Source organism: Thalassophryne amazonica, unplaced genomic scaffold (genome assembly GCF_902500255.1).
Source record: "Thalassophryne amazonica unplaced genomic scaffold, fThaAma1.1, whole genome shotgun sequence".
In the NCBI taxonomy this organism is placed as follows: Eukaryota; Metazoa; Chordata; class Actinopteri; order Batrachoidiformes; family Batrachoididae; genus Thalassophryne; species Thalassophryne amazonica.
Window position 1 is genome coordinate 1 of NW_022986349.1, and position 19,830 is coordinate 19,830.

Below are 19,830 nucleotides of genomic sequence, written 5' to 3' on the forward strand. Positions count from 1 at the left end.
AAAATCTTTGGACGAGCTGAAACTCTGTGGCTAACCTTCACGGGTTACTTTTTAAGGAAGCCGTTGTGCTGTTTGACAAAAGCATGCAGGTTTTGGATGATTTCTTGGAAGATGCCCCAAAGGACCTGCAGGTTGGATTTTCTGTTTAATTCTGTTAAGGTACAATATATTGTAGCAACATTGGCCTAAAGAATGGACAATGAAATAGCAATTTTAAAATTAGCAGCTCTTGTATCCGATACAGTGCATCAGGCTTGGGGAGTAACGGAATACATGTAACGGCGTTACGTAATTAGTATACAAAAAAAAAGGCAACTGTATTCCGCTACAGTTACAGAAAAAAAGAAATATTCAGATTACAGGTACAGTCACTTGACAGTTCCGGATCATTGACAGTTCCGGATCACTGCTGTAGTTTTTGTGCCGCCGTTTCTTGTAATCAGCACGAATAAGCTAATACCTGGTACCAATGGAAAGACTGATGTTTTGTCTACAAATGACCACAAGCTCGTCCGGATCCAGCCGTCCTTGTGACCAGCAGAGGAATCAAAACTTCCCGGTGTCTGTGGTGTGCGCGCTTTTTCTGACTCACTCATTCCTGCAAGTTTGAAAGTAACGATCTCTAAAACGTAGCAAAGGTGAGTTAGCCGTTCGGTGTTTTTGCTTCTAGAGTGGGAAAATACTTACTTACTTGTGTAGAAAATGTCAGTGTGTTATGTCTTGCTGTTTAATTGCTGCACGCATTTATCTCCGACGCGAAAATTTGCTAGTTGTGGATCACTGAAGCAGCAGCCTCGTGTCTGTACTTGTGAGTCATGTGGACTTTGGGGGTCATCGTAACATCACGAATGGACATGAATGTGGGGGCTTTTACTTTTTAATTCGGGAGAAATGTCACCTCCACACTTCATTTCTTGCTCGTAAAAACGTATAACGGCGCTTTTTGAAACTAAGTAAATTCTCATTTAATAAGTATTATTTCTATCATTTTGTGTTCAAAACACATTCTCGGGCACAGTGTGTATGATTCTGCATTAGAAGGGCTCCAGCCAGATGCCAAGAATGAACCCAAAGGGACACAGAGTGTCGTGATCCAGAATTGGCAAAAGTGATCTGTTTCTGGCAAATGTTTACGCCACACATAATGTGGCTTCACACTTTAAGTAGAAGCGCTACTCCACCCAGACTTTTTCAGCTAAATAACATCCAAATACCCAATACAACAATACACAATAAAGGCCATTCAGTTGCATTATGGCTCCGTATAGCGGGACTTTAAAAAAGGTGATCCGGAAATGGGCAACCGTCTGTATCTTTAGTAAAAATGGGAATTACTTCGCAGGATTACAATTTTAATGCATTTTATGATATTATTCAGGGTTCTAGCTAGCGCAAACTTGCGTTACGGCCATTTATGCTAATCAACCGTTTCTGCAGCGTGAGTCCAGTTTGAAGCGTGAATCAAAGTAATACTTCGATTCAATATGTGATGACCCAAGGGTAAAGTTTATTTCCATTAGATGTTTTATTGTGCTTTTATTTTTGTACTTCCTTTCAACCCGGAAGTGTATCGAAAAGGATAGTGTCGGAAGGTAACTTGACACAAGGTAAAAAACGAGGAGGGTGAGCAAACGCAAGGAGAAACGTGATGGAGCTCAAACGGGGAGAGAAAGTTTAGTTTCAGTCGAAAGTGGCTACAAGGTACGGTAAATTTATCGAGGAATATGTTGTAAATAAGCATGTTATGTCTTTAGTAAAGAGTAGAATATTAAGTTAAAACCCATAAGTAGTCTGTGTAGTCTCTTTGCCCCTTTTTCATAGCTCTTACGTTGGCTTGAGAACGGCAAAAAATCAATAAAACCCTTAAACCATCAGTCCGGGCTAACTGATTTCGACTACAGGCCTGATTTCCTCAAGGTGGTCTTGAGGTTCAACGGTGTGTACCCAAGACGGACAGCAGGTGGCAGCAGTTGGTCGGAAAATTGAAAGGACAACGGAACGAACATCTGAATTAAACATGGAGAACTCACAGGACATTAATGGGCAGACCCCGTGTCTACAAAAGGGAACTGAGAATTTTAAAGTTTCTCTTCAAAATGAAAGTGAGAACACAGTGGAAGTCATGCAAGCAACAATTAAATGGCAAGAAAATCTGGTGGCTCATTCAGAGAGTAGAGGCCAGGACATGCCTGATGTGCCACGCCACTCTGAAAGAATAAAAACACCAACTGAAAGGATGCTTGCTTATCAAAAGGAAGAATTGAATAAAAAGGAAAAAAGACTTTTGTACTTATATGAACAGTGGAAAATGGAAACACGTGCAGCAAGGAAAAAATTAAAATCAGACCTAAGTGAAATAATTCTGTCATCACTCGCAGACATATTAGAAAAGGGTAAAGATGACATCATGAAACTGTACTCTGAAATAAGGAGCCATGTGGCACCACCAGCAGATTTACGGAGAAAAATTGACGCTTGTGAAGCAGTAACTCGTGACATTATGAAAATCATCTTTGAAAGATTATCTTGTGTTGATGGAGAAGATGTAAGAAGTAATCTACGTGAGCTTCTCGATCGTGACTATGCGCTCTCCATATATGGTTCTACTGCTGCAAATTCAAATAGCACACACCATTCCTCATCTTCTCACCTTGCATCGAAACAGGCTGAGGCAGCCGCAGAGCTGGCAGTGAAGGAGGTCGAGTACAAGATCGCTCAAGAGGAAAGAAAGCAGAAGGAAAGGACTAAGGCTTTGGAAGAACAACACAAGAAAGAAATGGAAATTCAAAGATCTGAGTTGGAGCGTCTGCAGGCTGAGAAAGAGGTGGAAGCAGACCGAGTCAGGCTTGAAGCTTACAACAGACAAATAATACAGGTGGGAGACGTCCAATCAGTCAGAAGTGAGCAAGTCATCCCCAACAGCGCATCTCAGCTGCCATCTAACACACCTACATCATCAGTAACCCCTAGTGTCGCTCAGCTTGCAAAGGCAGTTCAAGACAGCATAATGATGAACAGACTTCCTACACCAGAGCCGACGGTGTTCAATGGAGAGCCAATCCTCTTTATTGAATGGAAATCCTCCTTCATGTCACTGATTGATCAAAAGGGCATCTCAGCTGCAGACAAATTGTATTACCTTAAAAGGTATGTGAGCGGTCCAGCTCGTAAATGCCTTGAAGGAACCTTCTTCAGAAATGATGAGGAAGCCTACCGAGATGCCTGGGAAAAGCCTAACCAGCGGTATGGCCAGACATTCGTTATTCAAAGAGCATTCAGAGAGAGGCTATCAGGTTGGCCAAAAATACAGTCTAAAGACGCTGAAGGGCTAAGACGCTTTTCAGATTTCACAAATGCGTGCATGCTTGCTATACCCCATGTAAAGGGCCTGGAAATATTAAACGACTGTGAAGAAAACCAAAGGCTCACACAGAAACTGCCAGACTGGTTAGCTGCCAGGTGGAATCGCCATGTTACAAAAGCCCTGATGGAAGGTAAAGAGTTTCCCCGCTTCAATGATTTTGCTGCATTTCTTTCAGAAGAAGCGGAAGTTGCCTGTAACCCAGTCACCTCTATTCATGCACTCCGTTCTCTGGAGACAACAGGCAACAAAGGTAATCCAAAAGACAATAAAGAAACAAGGCCAGTGTATTCAATACAAAACTGACTGTACAAAGAGATGAACAATGTACTCATAAAACGCACGGGATCTCCATGCATGTTGTGCCAAGACACACATCAACTCCACAAGTGCCCAAACCTCATGAAAATGCCTCTGAAAAATCGAAGGTCATTTGTCAAGGACAATAAATTATGCTATGGCTGTTTGAAACCAGGTCACGGTGTGAAGGACTGTAAATACCGCCTTACTTGTGACATATGTGCAAAAAGGCATCCAAGCTGCCTTCATGATGTAAATTATAGTAGTGATCTGAAAAGAGAAAGGCATATGAATATTGAAAGTGCAGCACAAATTGACACACCAGAGACAACAACCGCCATGTCACTTAACATCGCCAGAGAAGGACAATCTGTCAACACCTCAATGATCGTTCCAGTGTGGGTGTCATCAACTGCAAATCCTTGCAAGGAAAAGCTTGTCTATGCACTACTGGACACACAAAGTGACACTGCCTTCATTGATCAGGATGTGAGCCATGAACTACAAACCGATGTTTATCCAGTGAAACTAAAATTAACTACCATGATGGGAAAGAATACAGTTGTAAGCAGTGGAAAGGTGTGTGTTCTCTGTGTCAGGGGCTACAGCTCTGCAACAGTTATCCAGCTCCCTCCTGCATACACAAAGGACTGTATTCCGGCAAACCGCAATCACATACCAACTCGTGAAACAGCCAAACGCTGGAGTCATTTATCACCAATTATCGATGAAGTCCCACCACTCCTCAGTTGTGAAGTAGCTCTCTTGATTGGTTATAACTGTCCCCGAGCCTTAGCACCAAGACAAGTGATACTAGGCCAAAATGATGAGCCTTATGCTGTGCAGACAGACTTAGGATGGAGTATAGTTGGCAGCTCAGAACCTTGTCTTGAGACTGATATGACAAGCAGCCTCTGTCACCGTGTCACTGTAAAAGAGATCCCTTCAGTAACTCCCATGGATGCAATTCGTGCATTGGAAAGTGACTTCAAAAAGGTCAGCAAAAATGACCGAACAGTGTCACAAGAGGATCTCATCTTCCTCGACAAACTCAAAAAGGGCATAAGGAAGACTGAACAAGGTCATTACAAAATGCCACGCCCCTTTTAAGGAAAGACCACAGATGCCTGATAACAGACAGCTCGCAGAGGTCCGACTTAACCAACTCAAGAGGAAATTTGCCCGAGACGAGACATACAAGGAAGATTATGTCAAGTACATGAATGACATCATTCAAAGAGGTGATGCTGAGGAAGCTCAAGATGATGCATTTCCTGGTGAAACGTGGTATATACCACATCATGGCATTTATCACCCAAAGAAACCTGATAAGCTGCGTGTGGTTTTTGACTGTTCAGCCAAGCATAAAGGAACCAGTCTCAATGAGCAACTCCTGACTGGACCAGACATGATCAACAATATGACAGGTGTTCTTCTACGCTTCCGGCAGCATCAAATAGCTCTAATGTGCGACATAGAGAAAATGTTTCACCAGTTTCAAGTCCAAGAGAATGATCGCAACTACCTCCGCTTCTTGTGGTGGAAAAATGGAGATACAAGCACACAGCCACAAGCGTACAGGATGACAGTACATCTGTTTGGCGCCGTCTCCTCCCCAGGGTGTGCAAATTATGGGCTAAAACACCTAGCCAATGAGAACAGTCTTGCGTTCCCACTAGGTTCTCAGTTCATAGCCAGAGACTTTTATGTGGATGATGGAGTAACAAGTGCAAAGACCGTAGAAGATGGTATACGGCTGGCACAAGAGGCTCGTGAAATTTGTGCAAAGGGTGGTCTGCGGCTACACAAGTTTGTATCGAACAGCGATGCACTTCTAAACAGCATACCAGCATCAGAACATGCAAAGGACATCAAAACAAAGGACCTTGCTTTCTCTGAAACAACAGAGAGAGCACTGGGTATTCACTGGAGCATAGAAAGAGACTGCTTCACATTCAACTTTGTGCCAAGAGAACAACCTCCTACACGGCGTGGGATGTTGTCAACTGTAGCAACTATATACGATCCTTTGGGATTTGTCGCCCCCTACCTTCTCAATGGCAAAAAAATCCTGCAGGAGATGTGTCGTCAAGGTACTGGATGGGATGACCCACTGCCTGAACATCTAAGGCCACGGTGGGAGTGTTGGAGAAAAGATCTCATCAAACTAGAGAAATTGCAGATAGCTAGATGTTATGTGCCTGATGGCTTTGGAGAAGTGGTGAAAAGGGAACTGCATCATTTCTCAGATGCGAGCACCACTGGATACGGACAATGTTCATATCTAAGACTGATAAACAGTGACAGAGATGTTCACTGTGCATTTGTCATGGGAAAGGCTCATGTCTCTCCCACAAAGGTCACCACCATCCCAAGGTTGGAACTCACTGCAGCAGCAGTCTCAGTCACAGTGAGTAGCCTGCTCAGAGAAGAACTACTGTATGACATTGTGGAAGAGTTCTTTTGGACAGATTCAAAGGTCATCCTAGGATACATAAATAACGAAGCAAGACGCTTCCACACCTTTGTCGCGAATAGAGTACAGAAGATTCGCAATAGTACAATCCCACAACAGTGGTTTTATGTTCCCACCTGTGAAAACTCTGCAGACAAGGCATCCAGGGGAACAACAATGGATGAACTACTGTCATCTGACTGGTTCACAGGTCCTAAATTCCTGTGGGAAAGGGAAATACACCACCCCACAAAGGAGAGTATTGAACTTCCAATCGGAGATCCAGAAGTGAGGAAGGTGCAAATATTACACACACAAACAACCGAACATGTGAGTCTTGCTGATCGACTGGTAAAGTTTTCATCCTGGTCTCATGCCATCAGTGCTGTAGCACGTCTCAGACGCCGTCTGCTGAAGGATAAATCAAAGGCACACTCTACTGTAAGTGAACGACAAAAGGCAGAGCTTGTAATCATCAAAGCTCTCCAAAGACAAGCATATCGGGAAGAAATAAAGTTACTAAACAAAGGTAGACCATTACCGAGTAACAACAAACTGCACCCTCTTGACATGTTTTTGGACAGAGATGCTGTGCTCAAGGTGGGAGGACGACTGCATCACTCATCCCTTTCAAGCTTTTTCAAACACCCAACTGTCATTCCTCGAGAACATCATGTCGCAAAACTGATAATTGCACATTGCCATGAAAGGGTTAATCATCAAGGCAAAGGTATGACAATGAATGAAATCCGATCCAATGGCTACTGGATTCCCAGACTGGGTCAAGCAGTTGCATCCTATGTTCGCCAGTGTGTGTTTTGTCGTAGACTTAGGAGACCTGTGGAATGTCAGAAAATGAGTAATCTCCCAGTGGAAAGAATGGAACCCTCTCCACCCTTTACCTACTGCGGCATGGATGTTTTTGGTCCATTTCTGATAAAACAAGGACGGAAAGAACACAAAAGATATGGTCTCCTCTTCACATGTTTCTATTCTCGTGCCATTCATGTTGAGATGTTGGCTGATCTTACAACTGATGCATTTATCAATGGACTGCGATGCTTTATCGCATTACGGGGCTCGGTCAAACAGATTAAATGTGACCACGGTACCAATTTTGTAGGCACCAAAAATGAATTGAATGCAGCTCTACAGGAAGTTGATGCTGAGAGACTAGTAACTTTCCTCACAGAAAAGCAATGCGATTTTGTCTTCAATGCACCTCATGCAAGCCATGCTGGTGGAGTGTGGGAGCGACAGATAAGGACTGTGAGAAATATTCTGAACTATACACTCAGCCTCTCGCCTGGTCGACTCAATGACACTTCCTTAAGGACCTTTTTGTACGAGGCAGCAGTGATCGTAAACAGCCGCCCACTCACAACAGACAACCTCAAGGATCCGAACAGTTTGGAACCACTGACTCCTAATCACCTCATCACCATGAAGGCTACCACCGCTTTACCCCCCCTGGAAGGTTTGTTCGGGAGGACCTGTATGGACAAAAGAGATGGCGCCAAGTGCAGTATCTGGCAGAGCAGTTCTGGAGCCGTTGGAGGAAGGAGTACCTCCACAACATCATGGTCAGACAACGATGGCACAAGCCTAAGAGAAACATTCAAGTAGGTGATATAATAATGGACATGGACGAAACACAACCACGATCTATGTGGAGGCTCGGAAGAATCTCAGAAACTGTAACAGACAAAGATGGGCTCGTAAGACGGGTGAAGGTATTGCTTGGAGATAAAAATCTGAGCAAAAGAGGTGAACGCATGAGTAAGGTATCTGTGGTAGAACGCCCAGTTCACAAGTTGATTCTGCTATTAGAAGCTTGTTAGAGATAAAGCTCAATATAAAACGCAGGAAGGTTTATAAGTTCATAATTTTCTGTAAAAGGGTCATTTCATGTAAGGAAATAATTTGTGTGTTAAGTTAAAGTGTGTTAAAACACCAAATTATTTGGTGGGAGTGTGATGACCCAAGGGTAAAGTTTATTTCCATTATATGTTTTATTGTGCTTTTATTTTTGTACTTCCTTTCAACCCGGAAGTGTATCGAAAAGGATAGTGTCGGAAGGTAACTTGACAAGGTAAAAAAAAACGAGGAGGGTGAGCAAACGCAAGGAGAAACGTGATGGAGCTCAAACGGGGAGAGAAAGTTTAGTTTCAGTCGAAAGTGGCTACAAGGTATGGTAAATTTATCGAGGAATATGTTGTAAATAAGCATGTTATGTCTTTAGTAAAGAGTAGAATATTAAGTTAAAACCCATAAGTAGTCTGTGTTCTAATGTATTGTTTTATTTCTTTGCCCCTTTTTCATAGCTCTTACGTTGGTTTGAGAACGGCAAAAAATCAATAAAACCCTTAAACCATCAGTCCGGGCTAACTGATTTCGACTGGAAGCTACACAATAGCTCGTGGCTCTTTGATTCGCTGCTCTTCAGAAGTGGTAAGTCTGCTTCTTAACCCCTCTGAAAGCCATTAAAATATCACGAGTCACTTTTGTGTGGATTAAAGTCACTAACTGGGATTCATGTCTTGTTGCAGTCGAGAAATGAGAATCGTCCTCCGTTACGTTGTCACAGCTTTAAACGCTGTGCAGCTCTCTGAGACAGATCCGCTCGGAATTAATAACTTCAAAACGAATCGCCGCTTTAAATAAAATGACACATCTTACAAACGTTACAATACAGACAGTAAATTACAACTGACTAAAACGTTTTGTCCTCCCAAAATGAGACGTGTTGCATTCTTTATAAACCTGACCTGCAGCATAGCTGCAAGAGCTCAGCTCATAGGTATGGAATTACAACCCCTGGCAAAAATTATGGAATCACCGGCCTCAGAGGATGTTCATTCAGTTGTTTAATTTTGTAGGAAAAAAAGCAGATCACAGACATGACACAAAACTAAAGTCATTTCAAATGGCAACTTTCTGGCTTTAAGAAACACTATAAGAAATCAAGAAAAAAAGATTGTGGCAGTCAGTAACGGTTACTTTTTTAGACCAAGCAGAGGAAAAAAATATGGAATCACTCAATTCTGAGGAAAAAATTATGGAATCACCCTGTAAATTTTCATCCCCCAAATTAACACCTGCATCAAATCAGATCTGCTCATTGACATTGACCCTATGTGTCTTTTTGCAAGGAATGTTTTTGCAGTTTTTGCTCTATGGCAAGATGCATTATCATCTTGAAAAATGATTTCATCATCCCCAAACATCCTTTCAACTGTCCAAAATATCAACATGAACTTGTGCATTTATTGATGATGTAATGACAGCCATCTCCCCAGTGCCTTTACCTGACATGCAGCCCCATATCATCAATGACACTGGAAATTTACATGTTATCTTCAGGCGGTCATCTTTAGAAATCTCATTGGAAAGGCACCAAACAAAAGTTCCAGCATCATCACCTTGCCCAATGCAGATTCGAGATTCATCACTGAATATGACTTTCATCCAGTCATCCACAGTCCACAATTGCTTTTCCTTAGCCCATTGTAACCTTGTTTTTTTCTGTTTAGGTGTTAATGATGCCTTTCGTTTAGCTTTTCTGTATGTAAATCCCATTTCCTTTAGGCGGTTTCTTACAGTTCGGTCACAGACGTTGACTCCAGTTTCCTCCCATTTGTTCCTCATTTGTTTTGTTGTACATTTTTCGATTTTTGAGACATATTGCTTTAAGTTTTCTGTCTTGACGCTTTGATGTCTTCCTTGGTCTACCAGTATGTTTGCCTTTAACAACCTTCCCATGTTGTTTGTATTTGGTCCAGAGTTTAGACACAGCTGACTGTGAACAACCAACATCTTTTGCAACATTGCGTGATGATTTACTCTCTTTTAAGAGTTTGATTATCCTCTCCTTTGTTTCAATTGACATCTCTCGTGTTGGAGCCATGATTCATGTCAGTCCACTTGGTGCAACAGCTCTCCAAGGTGTGTTCACTCCTTTTTAGATGCAGACTAACGGGCAGATCTGATATGATTCAGGTGTTAGTTTTGGGGATGAAAATTTACAGGGTGATTCTATAATTTTTCCTCAGAATTGAGTGATTCCATATTTTTTTCCTCTGCTTGGTCTAAAAAAGTAACCTTTTACTGACTGCCACAATCTTTTTTCTTGATTTCTTATAGTGTTTCTTAAAGCCAGAAAGTTGCCATTTGAAATGACTTTAATTTTGTGTCATGTCTGTGATCTGCTTTTTTTCTACAAAATTAAACAACTGAATGAACATCCTCCGAGGCCGGTGATTCCATAATTTTTGCCAGGGGTTGTACATTCATGCCAGTAATAATGTCTCAAAGAAATGCTTCTGACAAAAACTAACAGATTTTATTTCTGTTTATGTCCAAAGATCAAGGATCCACTATGTAGAGTTTATTATGTCCAGAGTTTAAGGATCCAGTAACCAATTTCATATTTATTTACTTTAAGGCTCAATAAAATGTTGTTCAATTTCAATTTAATCAGCTTATAAAGCGCCAAATTACAACAAAAGCCGCCTCAAGGCGCGTCACACAGAACAGTTCAACATAAAAAAAATTAAATAAATAATAAAAAAATTCAAATACCTAATTAAAAACAAGTAAAAGAATAAAACATAACAAAATAAAAACTACTCATAAGAAAGAGAATAAAAATAGGTTTTAAGTCTTGACTTAAAAATGTCCACGGACTCCGACTGCCTCACCGCCATGTACTGGCTAACCCAGAATGAGATTGAACACTCAAAAAACTTCCCCAGCCTTCTGGACATGATGAAGGGACTTGGGCTGTCGTACCTGGCTTTTCCCCTTTGGGTACCCCTAGAATGGTCAATTTTTAGCGTGAATTTTCAAAACCTTCCCCCCTTCCGCACAACCCCCCGGTCGCTTCGCTCCCTCGACATTACCACTACGCTACAATTTTATCCTAGCTAGAACCCTGTTATCTGTATATACACTCAACAAAAATATAAACGCAACACTTTTGGTTTTGCTCCCATTTTGTATGAGATGAACTCAAAGATCTAAAACTTTTTCCACAGACACAATATCACCATTTCCCTCAAATATTGTTCACAAACCAGTCTAAATCTGTGATAGTGAGCACTTCTTTGCTGAGATAATCCATCCCACCTCACAGGTGTGCCATATCAAGATGCTGATTAGACACCATGATTAGTGCACAGGTGTGCCTTAGACTGCCCACAATAAAAGGCCACTCTGAAAGGTGCAGTTTTATCACACAGCACAATGCCACAGATGTCGCACAATTTGAGGGAGTGTGCAGTTGGCATGCTGACAGCAGGAATGTCAACCAGAGCTGTTGATCGTGTATTGAACGTTCATGTCTCTACCATAAGCCGTCTCCAAAGTCGTTTCAGAGAATTTGGCAGTACATCCAACCAGCCTCACAACCGCAGACCACATGTAACCACACCAGCCCAGGACCTCCACATCCAGCACGTTCACCTCCAAGATCGTCTGAGACCAGCCACTCGGACAGCTGCTGAAACAATCGGTTTGCATAACCAAAGAATTTCTGCACAAACTGTCAGAAACCGTCTCAGGGAAGCTCATCTGCATGCTTGGCGTCCTCATCAGTGTCTCGACCTGACTCCAGTTCGTCGTCGTAACCGACTTGAGTGGGCAAATGCTCACATTCCCTGGCATTTGGCACGTTGGAGAGGTGTTCTCTTCATGGATGATGCGAAGGAGATGTGTTGCACTGCATGAGGCAAATGGTGGTCACACCAGATACTGACTGGTATCCCCCCCCCCCCAATAAAACAAAACTGCACCTTTCAGAGTGGCCTTTTATTGTGGGCAGTCTAAGGCACACCTGTGCACTAATCATGGTGTCTAATCAGCATCTTGGTATGGCACACCTGTGAGGTGGGATGGATTATCTCAGCAAAGGAGAAGTGCTCACTATCACAGATTTCAACTGGTTTGTGAACAATATTTGAGGGAAATGGTGATATTGTGTATGTGGAAAAAGTTTTAGATCTTTGAGTTCATCTCATACAAAATGGGAGCAAAACCAAAAGTGTTGCGTTTATATTTTTGTTGAGTATAATTGTTTTTGTTTTTTTTTACGAAAACGTCCCTTCATGAACGGCAACATGACGTCTCCTAACCGGGCAAAATATTGATGAAGTTTCCGGATGTTAATGCATTTTCAAAGGAGATCTGCGACTGGACGCGCTCAGAAAAATGCTCGCAAAATACGTGTTAAAAAATGCCATTTTGACCTGGATATTGAGCCAGTAAAATTAAATTACATTAAATTATGTCAGGAAAGTATTAAACTTACTCGGACACACACACATTCCCAAATATTAGTGTTGAAAGTTACATGGATCTGTGCTGTTCCAGCTGCTGAGCTGAGGCGTCCTGCTGCAGCTGCTGTTCAGTGCAGCGCGGCTCCTAAAACCATTACAATACATTTATATACATATTATATTTTTACACAATTATCCTTTATTGACCGAGTTTCATTCATGAAGTCAGTGGTGTGGGTACACATCTCTATGTGTGGGTGTGACTGTGAGCGGCACAGCACGGGTCATTATAATCTCATTATTTTAAGGTGCAAATTTAAAAAAAAATCCCCAGTCTTGTCGAGCAATTTTAATCACTAACGACAAGTATTTTAACTAGACATTGGTCTAGCAGTGGAAAATATCAACTAGATATAAGTGAAGAGTTAATGGTCCGTGTCATCGGGCGACACAGGTACGGCAGGAGACATACAGCTGTTTATCATTCAAATATCACAGACAAAGTGACAAGAATAACCAAACCCACTTACTTATGGAAGGAAATATTGTCTCCCTTGTTCCTCCGTTTCTGGCTTTGCCAACGACGTCCCGGATCAACAAAGCGTTTACTTTGGAAATGAACGGCACATTCCACTGTTACAGGAGTTTTTTGTCATCCAAGTCACAGTCCAAGTGCGCAACAACATCAAGGTAATGCTGACTGTTTTTTTTACTCCCATGGTGTGGTACACCACGAGTACACACCACAGGGTCAAACAATTACATCCCAGTTTTTATTTTTGGGAACATCCTGATTGTATTTTGGGGTCATCTAAGGAACCTTGAAAAGGTGGTTTGGTTTAGTCCTGGGTGGGGGGGTGCAAAGGTAGTGGTCGTAGCTCCCCTTCAGCTTGGTTCAGTTTGCGGGTCCTGCTGTTTGCTGACGGTGCAGCTGCTCTGATACTACAAGCGAGGGGCAACTTTGATCATTTGACTTGTGCTGCTAGCATGCACCACTGGTTTGACTTGACTGCCACTGAAAGTTATGAGCCCGTGCAGTCCATCAGTGTGTGTGGAGAGTTCACTCTGAGTGGAATTTGCATAACTGTCATTACGCAAATTTTTAGGCTGTGTGAGGCCAAAGTGGTCCGGAAAATACTGCTGTAGGAAAACTATTAAAGTTATTATGCAGATAGTAAATGCAATGTAAAGCACTCATTTACAGTACCAATACAACATTTTGACCACAAATTTTGGTTCTGAGGTTTGTTTGCAATCACTTTGTATTAGTTGATAATTTGTGTCAGTAGTGATATCATTTTAGTTTAATAGATAACTTTGATGGCTACTGTTTAGATATGAAATAAACAAATGACAAAAAACAGTGAAAATTAATACTGACATTTCACAGTCGATTTGAAGATTGTGTCCTGGGTCCTGGGAAGACCCAGGACACGCTGGAGGGACTATGTCTCTCGGCTGGCTTGGGAATGCCTTGGGGTTCCCCCGGAGGAGCTGGGGGAGGTGTGTGTGGATCGGGAGGTCTGGGCGGCTTTGCTTGAGCTGCTGCCCCGAGACCCGACTCCGGATAAAGCAGAAGAAAATGGATGGATGGATTTGAAGATTGTATTGTGAAAATGTACTTTGAAGCATTTCAGTGTGTTGTCCCTCACAGTTATTATTTGTTGCAGAACATGACTAATACAGATAAGCAGTTCATTCTTGATGTTGTTTCTGGATGTATCGAGCACAAAAAGTTACTGGACACAGTCATTGAACTCTTCTATGCCGAGAATGGGAAGTACTTATCCAGAAGTGATCGCAGCCAGTTTGTCAGTAAGTTCATTAACATCACTATTTTGTCCTTTTTTTTTGTTTACTTTATTGATGTCAGGTGACCAATTATTTTTAAACAATATTGTCCTTCAGTTATCTGCTACCTCACCACATTCCGGCTTGATGAACTTGGACTTCAGTGTTTTAGTAACATTGTGAAATCGCTGGACATCAAGAAGATGCACGCAGTAAGAAACTCATTTTATAAACACATCTATTACATTGCAAGAATTCAGAATTCAATATTGCAATGTATATGGTTGTAGTTCTTGAGTTTCTTCTTCACATACCTCACCACATGGATACAAGATAAGTGGACCAGCATCTATGATGTTGCCTTTGTGCAGAAACAGTGGATTGAGCCTCTACTCAGGTGAAAAAAGTAGAATCCAACACACATTTTCCTGAGTAAACGCTACGCTACGAGGTTGGAATTATCAACAAGATGCCGTCCAAGCCGAATGCGTAAGTCCAGACCTTCATGTGGACAATTATTGAACCTGAATATGAATAGAGCCACTAATTCCTTCAATTAATGTCAAGATTCCCAAATATGCACTGAAGTCAATGGAAAGCGTTTTAGCCATTGTTGCAGACATCATGTCCCTTCGTACTGGAGTGAAGAGGTGCAAACACACACACACATGCAGTCTGAACTGGAATTGACCCTGTTATTTTGTGTGTGTGTGTGTGTGTGTAACAGAAAGTAAACTCTTCTTTTAACTTGCAGTCTTTACACACTTGATGGACAACCTGTTAAATCTGTGATGGAGTTGAAGTTTGACGGCTGTTACGTTGCTGTTAGTAAGGGGAAGTTTAAACCTGTTCAGTACTTCAGCAAGAAATGTGACGGGAACAAATGGTGGGGCAGTAAATAAATACATTTTTAAAAAATGTAATAAATACATTCTATTTGTATTCACATGTGAATCTACTGTGAAATCATTTTTTAATTCCCATATTGATCTTCCTCCCCACAGTAAAGAGAAACTATTTGTTCAAGCAGTACGTCATAAAGAAGACGTGAGTTCACTTTCTTCTGTGCAGGTTGTTTAGTTACAAAGATTTTCTCCCATAAATTTCTTCTTTCACAGCTAAAAAGTGCATGTTTGCACAAGAAGAATGTCTGTTAACATTTAGCACATATGAAACTTTAAGTGCACGTTCAAAATGGATTATGCTTTATTCTTTATTTCCTGTTGTGGCTTATCATTTTTTTAAACAGCTTCTTAAATCTTTTCAGATTAAACCTGTTGTTCAGACCAAAACCGAGGCGACTGGTAAAAATGAGAGAAATCCAAAAATAGAGTATTTCACCATCGAGTAAGTCCAGACTTTCAGATGGATAATTACTTATCCTGAATGTGAATTTTCTGTGAGTATTTGTCTCATTCTCTGTTTCTTCACTCTGCAGTGTTTTCACCAATGGAGAGCCTCTAATTCCTTCAGTGACTGTAAAAATTCCAAAGACGGCTCTGAAGTCGATGGACAACATCTGCAGCGTGGTGGGATCCATGATGTGCTCTCATGCTGGAGTGAAGAGGTACAACACCAACACACTGTAAATCACGTGCACAGTGCACCAACCACAGCTGTTACACCATCAGTTCTAGTTATAACATACTAACTGTAATTAACACAAAAACCTATTGAACTATCAACCAGACTGTCACAATTAAACTTTACTCTCATTAAAGCCTTTAACCTATTTTTTTAAATAATGATGGTTATGCTAATGATGTTTTGTGATTATTTTAGGCTCATATTTGTATCAAATCAAAATTAATCATTTATAAATACTTGCAATTTAGAGTCAGAATTGCAATCACCAATATTCTCCTTTTTTCTTTTCTTATTTTCAGGCTTTACACACTTGATGGACAGCTTGTGAAAGATCCACAAGACTTGAAGAATGATGGAAAATATGTTGCTGTTACCAGGGGAAGGTTTAAACCTGCCGACTACTTCCAGCCAGTCCGAGTGCCCCTGAAGAACAAGGTGAAGAATAAATGGTTTGACAAAAATATATGATTAAAAAAATACATTTTATTTGTATTCACATGTGATTCGAATATAAAATAACCTTTTTTTAAACTTGCCATTTTGTTCTTCCTACAGTGAAGAAACTCCACCTGCTGTTCAGGCGACACGTCACAAAAAACAAGTGGTGAGTTCAGCTTCTAATGTACAGTTTATTAATTTGTTTTTTGAAACTTAAATATCTTTTATCACAGACAAAAAAAAACCTGTCTGTTTGCACACAGATTCCTGTTAATATTTCCTGAGGGGGTGGGGGTGCAGTTTGTTATGAAGCAGGAATTATTGTCTGCAGGAAGCATTGACTTATTAGTTCCACTTTGATGGGTCCACAGAGACAGACTGGTCCACTGGTTCAAGTGCACTGAGCCTCATTGACAGTTTGGACAGATCAGACCACATCTGGGAAACTTTACTGACTTAAAAAAAATAATTTATATATAAACCACAATTGTAACAATTTGTATTGTAAAAAAGGAAGCAGTGAAAACTGAGACAAACTCAAAACAATTTACACAAAGATTTATTTATTTTGGATTTAGTTATTTGCAAAAACCAATACAAAACTACTGAACAGTGGAAGATTATAGATCTTGTTTACTTTTTCTGCAGGATGACAAGATCAAGGAGAAGAAGGATGACATTTGGATACATCCCCCAAGTTCCAAACTGTCCTCCCCCCATCAGTCAGATGTGGAGACGTCTTCACCTGCATTGTCTAACAAAGATGTAAGTGCACTCACTACGAGTTTCATGCTCTGTATTTTCTGTCACATAAGTTGCAGCAATTTGAGCTCGGACAAGAAAGAAACACTGCAAATATGCAGCACATACAGATACATGGACTGTTCATCATGTATAGAAATAGTTAGAGTGAATGTAGCTGTACAGCTTCAAATATTACATATACATAAATACATGCAGAAAGAGAACACATGACTAAGACAGAAGTGAGTTTTTTAGCAGAGATGCACAACAGCGTATACTCAGATTTGATGCCATTTCTTCTGGTTATGTTCTGATGCTCCTAATTTTACAACCAACACTGAAGTCAAAGAAGAATGAGTGAGGAATCAGAGGAGACGTGCACCTGATTGTTCTTTTTGTTTCTCTGGCTAGGTTGCTGAATCTGGTTGTCAAGAAGAACCTGACATCCAAGAATCAGAGCAAATCAAGAAGAACATTGAAGAACAGCAGAAGATCTGCCCACCAACACGTAAGTAGAGTTCTGCAGAAGAAACCTGCTAGATTTTGGATGCAGTGGTGACATCACGTGTAGTGCTGCATATGTGTGCACAGACATGATGGGTGTAATAGATGCCAGACTTGGTCCTAGTGTGCACTGGAAACACCCCTCCTTTCTCTTCCTCTTTTTAAACAAGTCTCCTGTATTCTTCACCATCTTATTCATTTGACCTTTGACTTTTTTTCCTCCTCGTCTCCTCTTTACCCGTTTCACTGTTTCTCTTTCTGCCTCCTCAGGTGAGGAGGAGATCATCATAGAACTGCTGGAGCAATGCTCCGAGGTTTATGACTTTCACGTTGACCCAGAAACGTACTTCCTCGATTGTCAGATGAAGGAGATGATGCTCAATCAACTGTCTTCCTACATCACAGACAAAAGGACCATCATCTCAGAGTGTCTATACCCAGAGATTGTGAGCATGGTCAGTACAGCCGAGGATTACAAATTTACTGGTTGTTCGATGGAGCTTCTGCTCCTCTGCAGATCGTATTCTAAGACTGAGGATCACCTCAAAATCAATTAGAAACCAAACATGACTGTTGTTGTATATTTTTGTCAGTGGAATATTTAAAAATAACTTTGACCTTTTTTTCTCACAGTGTGCTGCACACATGTTCAGGGCGTTGAGTCCATCCTCTAATCCTCCTGCTGCAGAGTTTCTTTCACAAAGTGAAGAACCCAAGCTGGATCCTGCATGGCCACAAATCCAGGTTAGTCACTATAATACAAATTTTAATACTTTCATTTTCTGAAATATATCCATAAAGGTACTACTGAGCAAATGATATGATAAGATCTTTAAAATAGGTCAAATTCAAATGAGGGGGGCCTCGATCCTTCACTGGATTATGCTGTCAAAATTCAAGTTTTTCAGTTTAGAATGTAAATATACACTGACTGGCCACTTCATAAGGTACACCTTATAAGTATCGGGTTGGACTCATTTTTACCTTCAGAACAGTTTAAATACTTTGTGCCACACATTCAACAAATGTACTGTATAGGGGTGGAACGATACATTTGCTTCACAATTTGAGTAATCTGTGGTGAATGTTTGAACTTTAAAGGAACAAATTACTCTGAAGTACAAATTCTAATCCTTGATGTTATGCTTCATATTTGTATATTATTTTATATGAACATCAGGCACACTGACACGAGTGTTTTTCATTTCAATCCCAGAATTCATTCCTTTATCTTTGTGTGTTTCTCTTACAGCTGGTCTATGAGTTTTTCCAGACGTTTCTAGAAGCTCCAAGCTTTCAGGTGGAGATTGCCGAAAAATACATTGGCAAGGAATTTGTCACGCAGGTAAGAACAGCATATTGTCACATCTTTGGAATATATTTGCATGAAAAATATGCAAGGTTGCATGCCAGTGCACAAATCAAATTTGTGCAAGTGTCAAGGTGCCTTTACAAGTTTGTTCCAAAGCAACAAAGAATGACTGGTTTTCCATAATATGTTTCATATAATGAGTAACTTTTCTTGCATTGCAGCTCTTACAGCAGTTTGTTAGTGAAGATCCCAGAGAGAGGGAGTGGCTCCAAGTGACAGTCAAGAGCATCTACAGTATCTTCCCTGGACTGCAAGGATTCATTCTCTGTGGGTTCTGTGATATTTGCTTCAGGTCAGTGTTGTTCCTCTGCTGCAGTGCTCATTTTTCAAACAGGCTGAAATGACAACATGGATGATTTGTCTTATTGATGGATGCTCACTCCAATCATAATGAAGTGCTTTGAAAGGACACTCTTAACTTAAAATGTCTGAATGTTTTTGTTTCCAAAGGTTTGTGGACGAGAAGTGGCAGCCCACTGGTATCGCCAAACTCCTGGAAGTCATGGAAGAGTATGGAGTGTTATTTTCAGAAACAAAAATGAAATATGTTAATGATTTTTTAAATGTAATTATTATATCAGATTCAGTGATTCACTGTAATTTTGCTGTTACATCTATTTATCCTTTGATCAACACACAGAGGAACAAATGAAGCTCACAGCTGATGGCTGTAATTGCTTCCCAGCCATTTATTCAAGCTAAACATGTTTTTTTTAAATCAGACACCCTGATTTTTTTTTTTTTTTTTTTTTTTTTTGTATCCCACAGGATCATAAAGGACGTTGCGCCTCCACTGACTGAAGAAGACCTGGTTTTCTTCTGGAGAGTTTTGGTGCCCCTCCACAAACCAAACACACTCCATCTGTACCATGAACAGGTAATATGTTCAGAAACTGTCCACCATCTCTCTGCTCCCCTGAAGCTTTACCTTCATCTTTGCATGTAAATTCAAATGGTTTGACACTCAGTGTTCCTCTTTCTGCACTTTGCAGCTGGTCAGGTG

At 40.9% G+C, this 19,830-nt stretch overlaps 1 protein-coding gene across 4 annotated transcripts in view; it reads left to right on the forward strand.

The window, feature by feature from the left end:
- Nucleotides 1-35: 35 nt before the first annotated feature.
- The window catches only part of LOC117506104 (doublecortin domain-containing protein 2C-like), a 30,045-nt gene continuing 10,250 nt past the window's right edge, over nt 36-19,830 (forward strand). Inside the window, exons 1-12 of one of the 4 annotated variants that reach the window (XM_034165615.1) lie at nt 7,177-8,305; nt 8,441-8,567; nt 14,062-14,206; nt 14,300-14,394; nt 14,473-14,671; nt 14,750-14,832; nt 14,937-15,068; nt 15,187-15,229; nt 15,450-15,529; nt 15,621-15,749; nt 16,069-16,218; nt 16,325-16,373. In XM_034165615.1, coding sequence (XP_034021506.1) covers nt 14,774-14,832; nt 14,937-15,068; nt 15,187-15,229; nt 15,450-15,529; nt 15,621-15,749; nt 16,069-16,218; nt 16,325-16,373 — 642 coding nt within the window. In that variant the 5' untranslated portion in view covers nt 7,177-8,305; nt 8,441-8,567; nt 14,062-14,206; ... (1 more) ...; nt 14,473-14,671; nt 14,750-14,773. The other 3 variants (XM_034165617.1, XM_034165618.1, XM_034165616.1) reach the window with 3 other exon arrangements.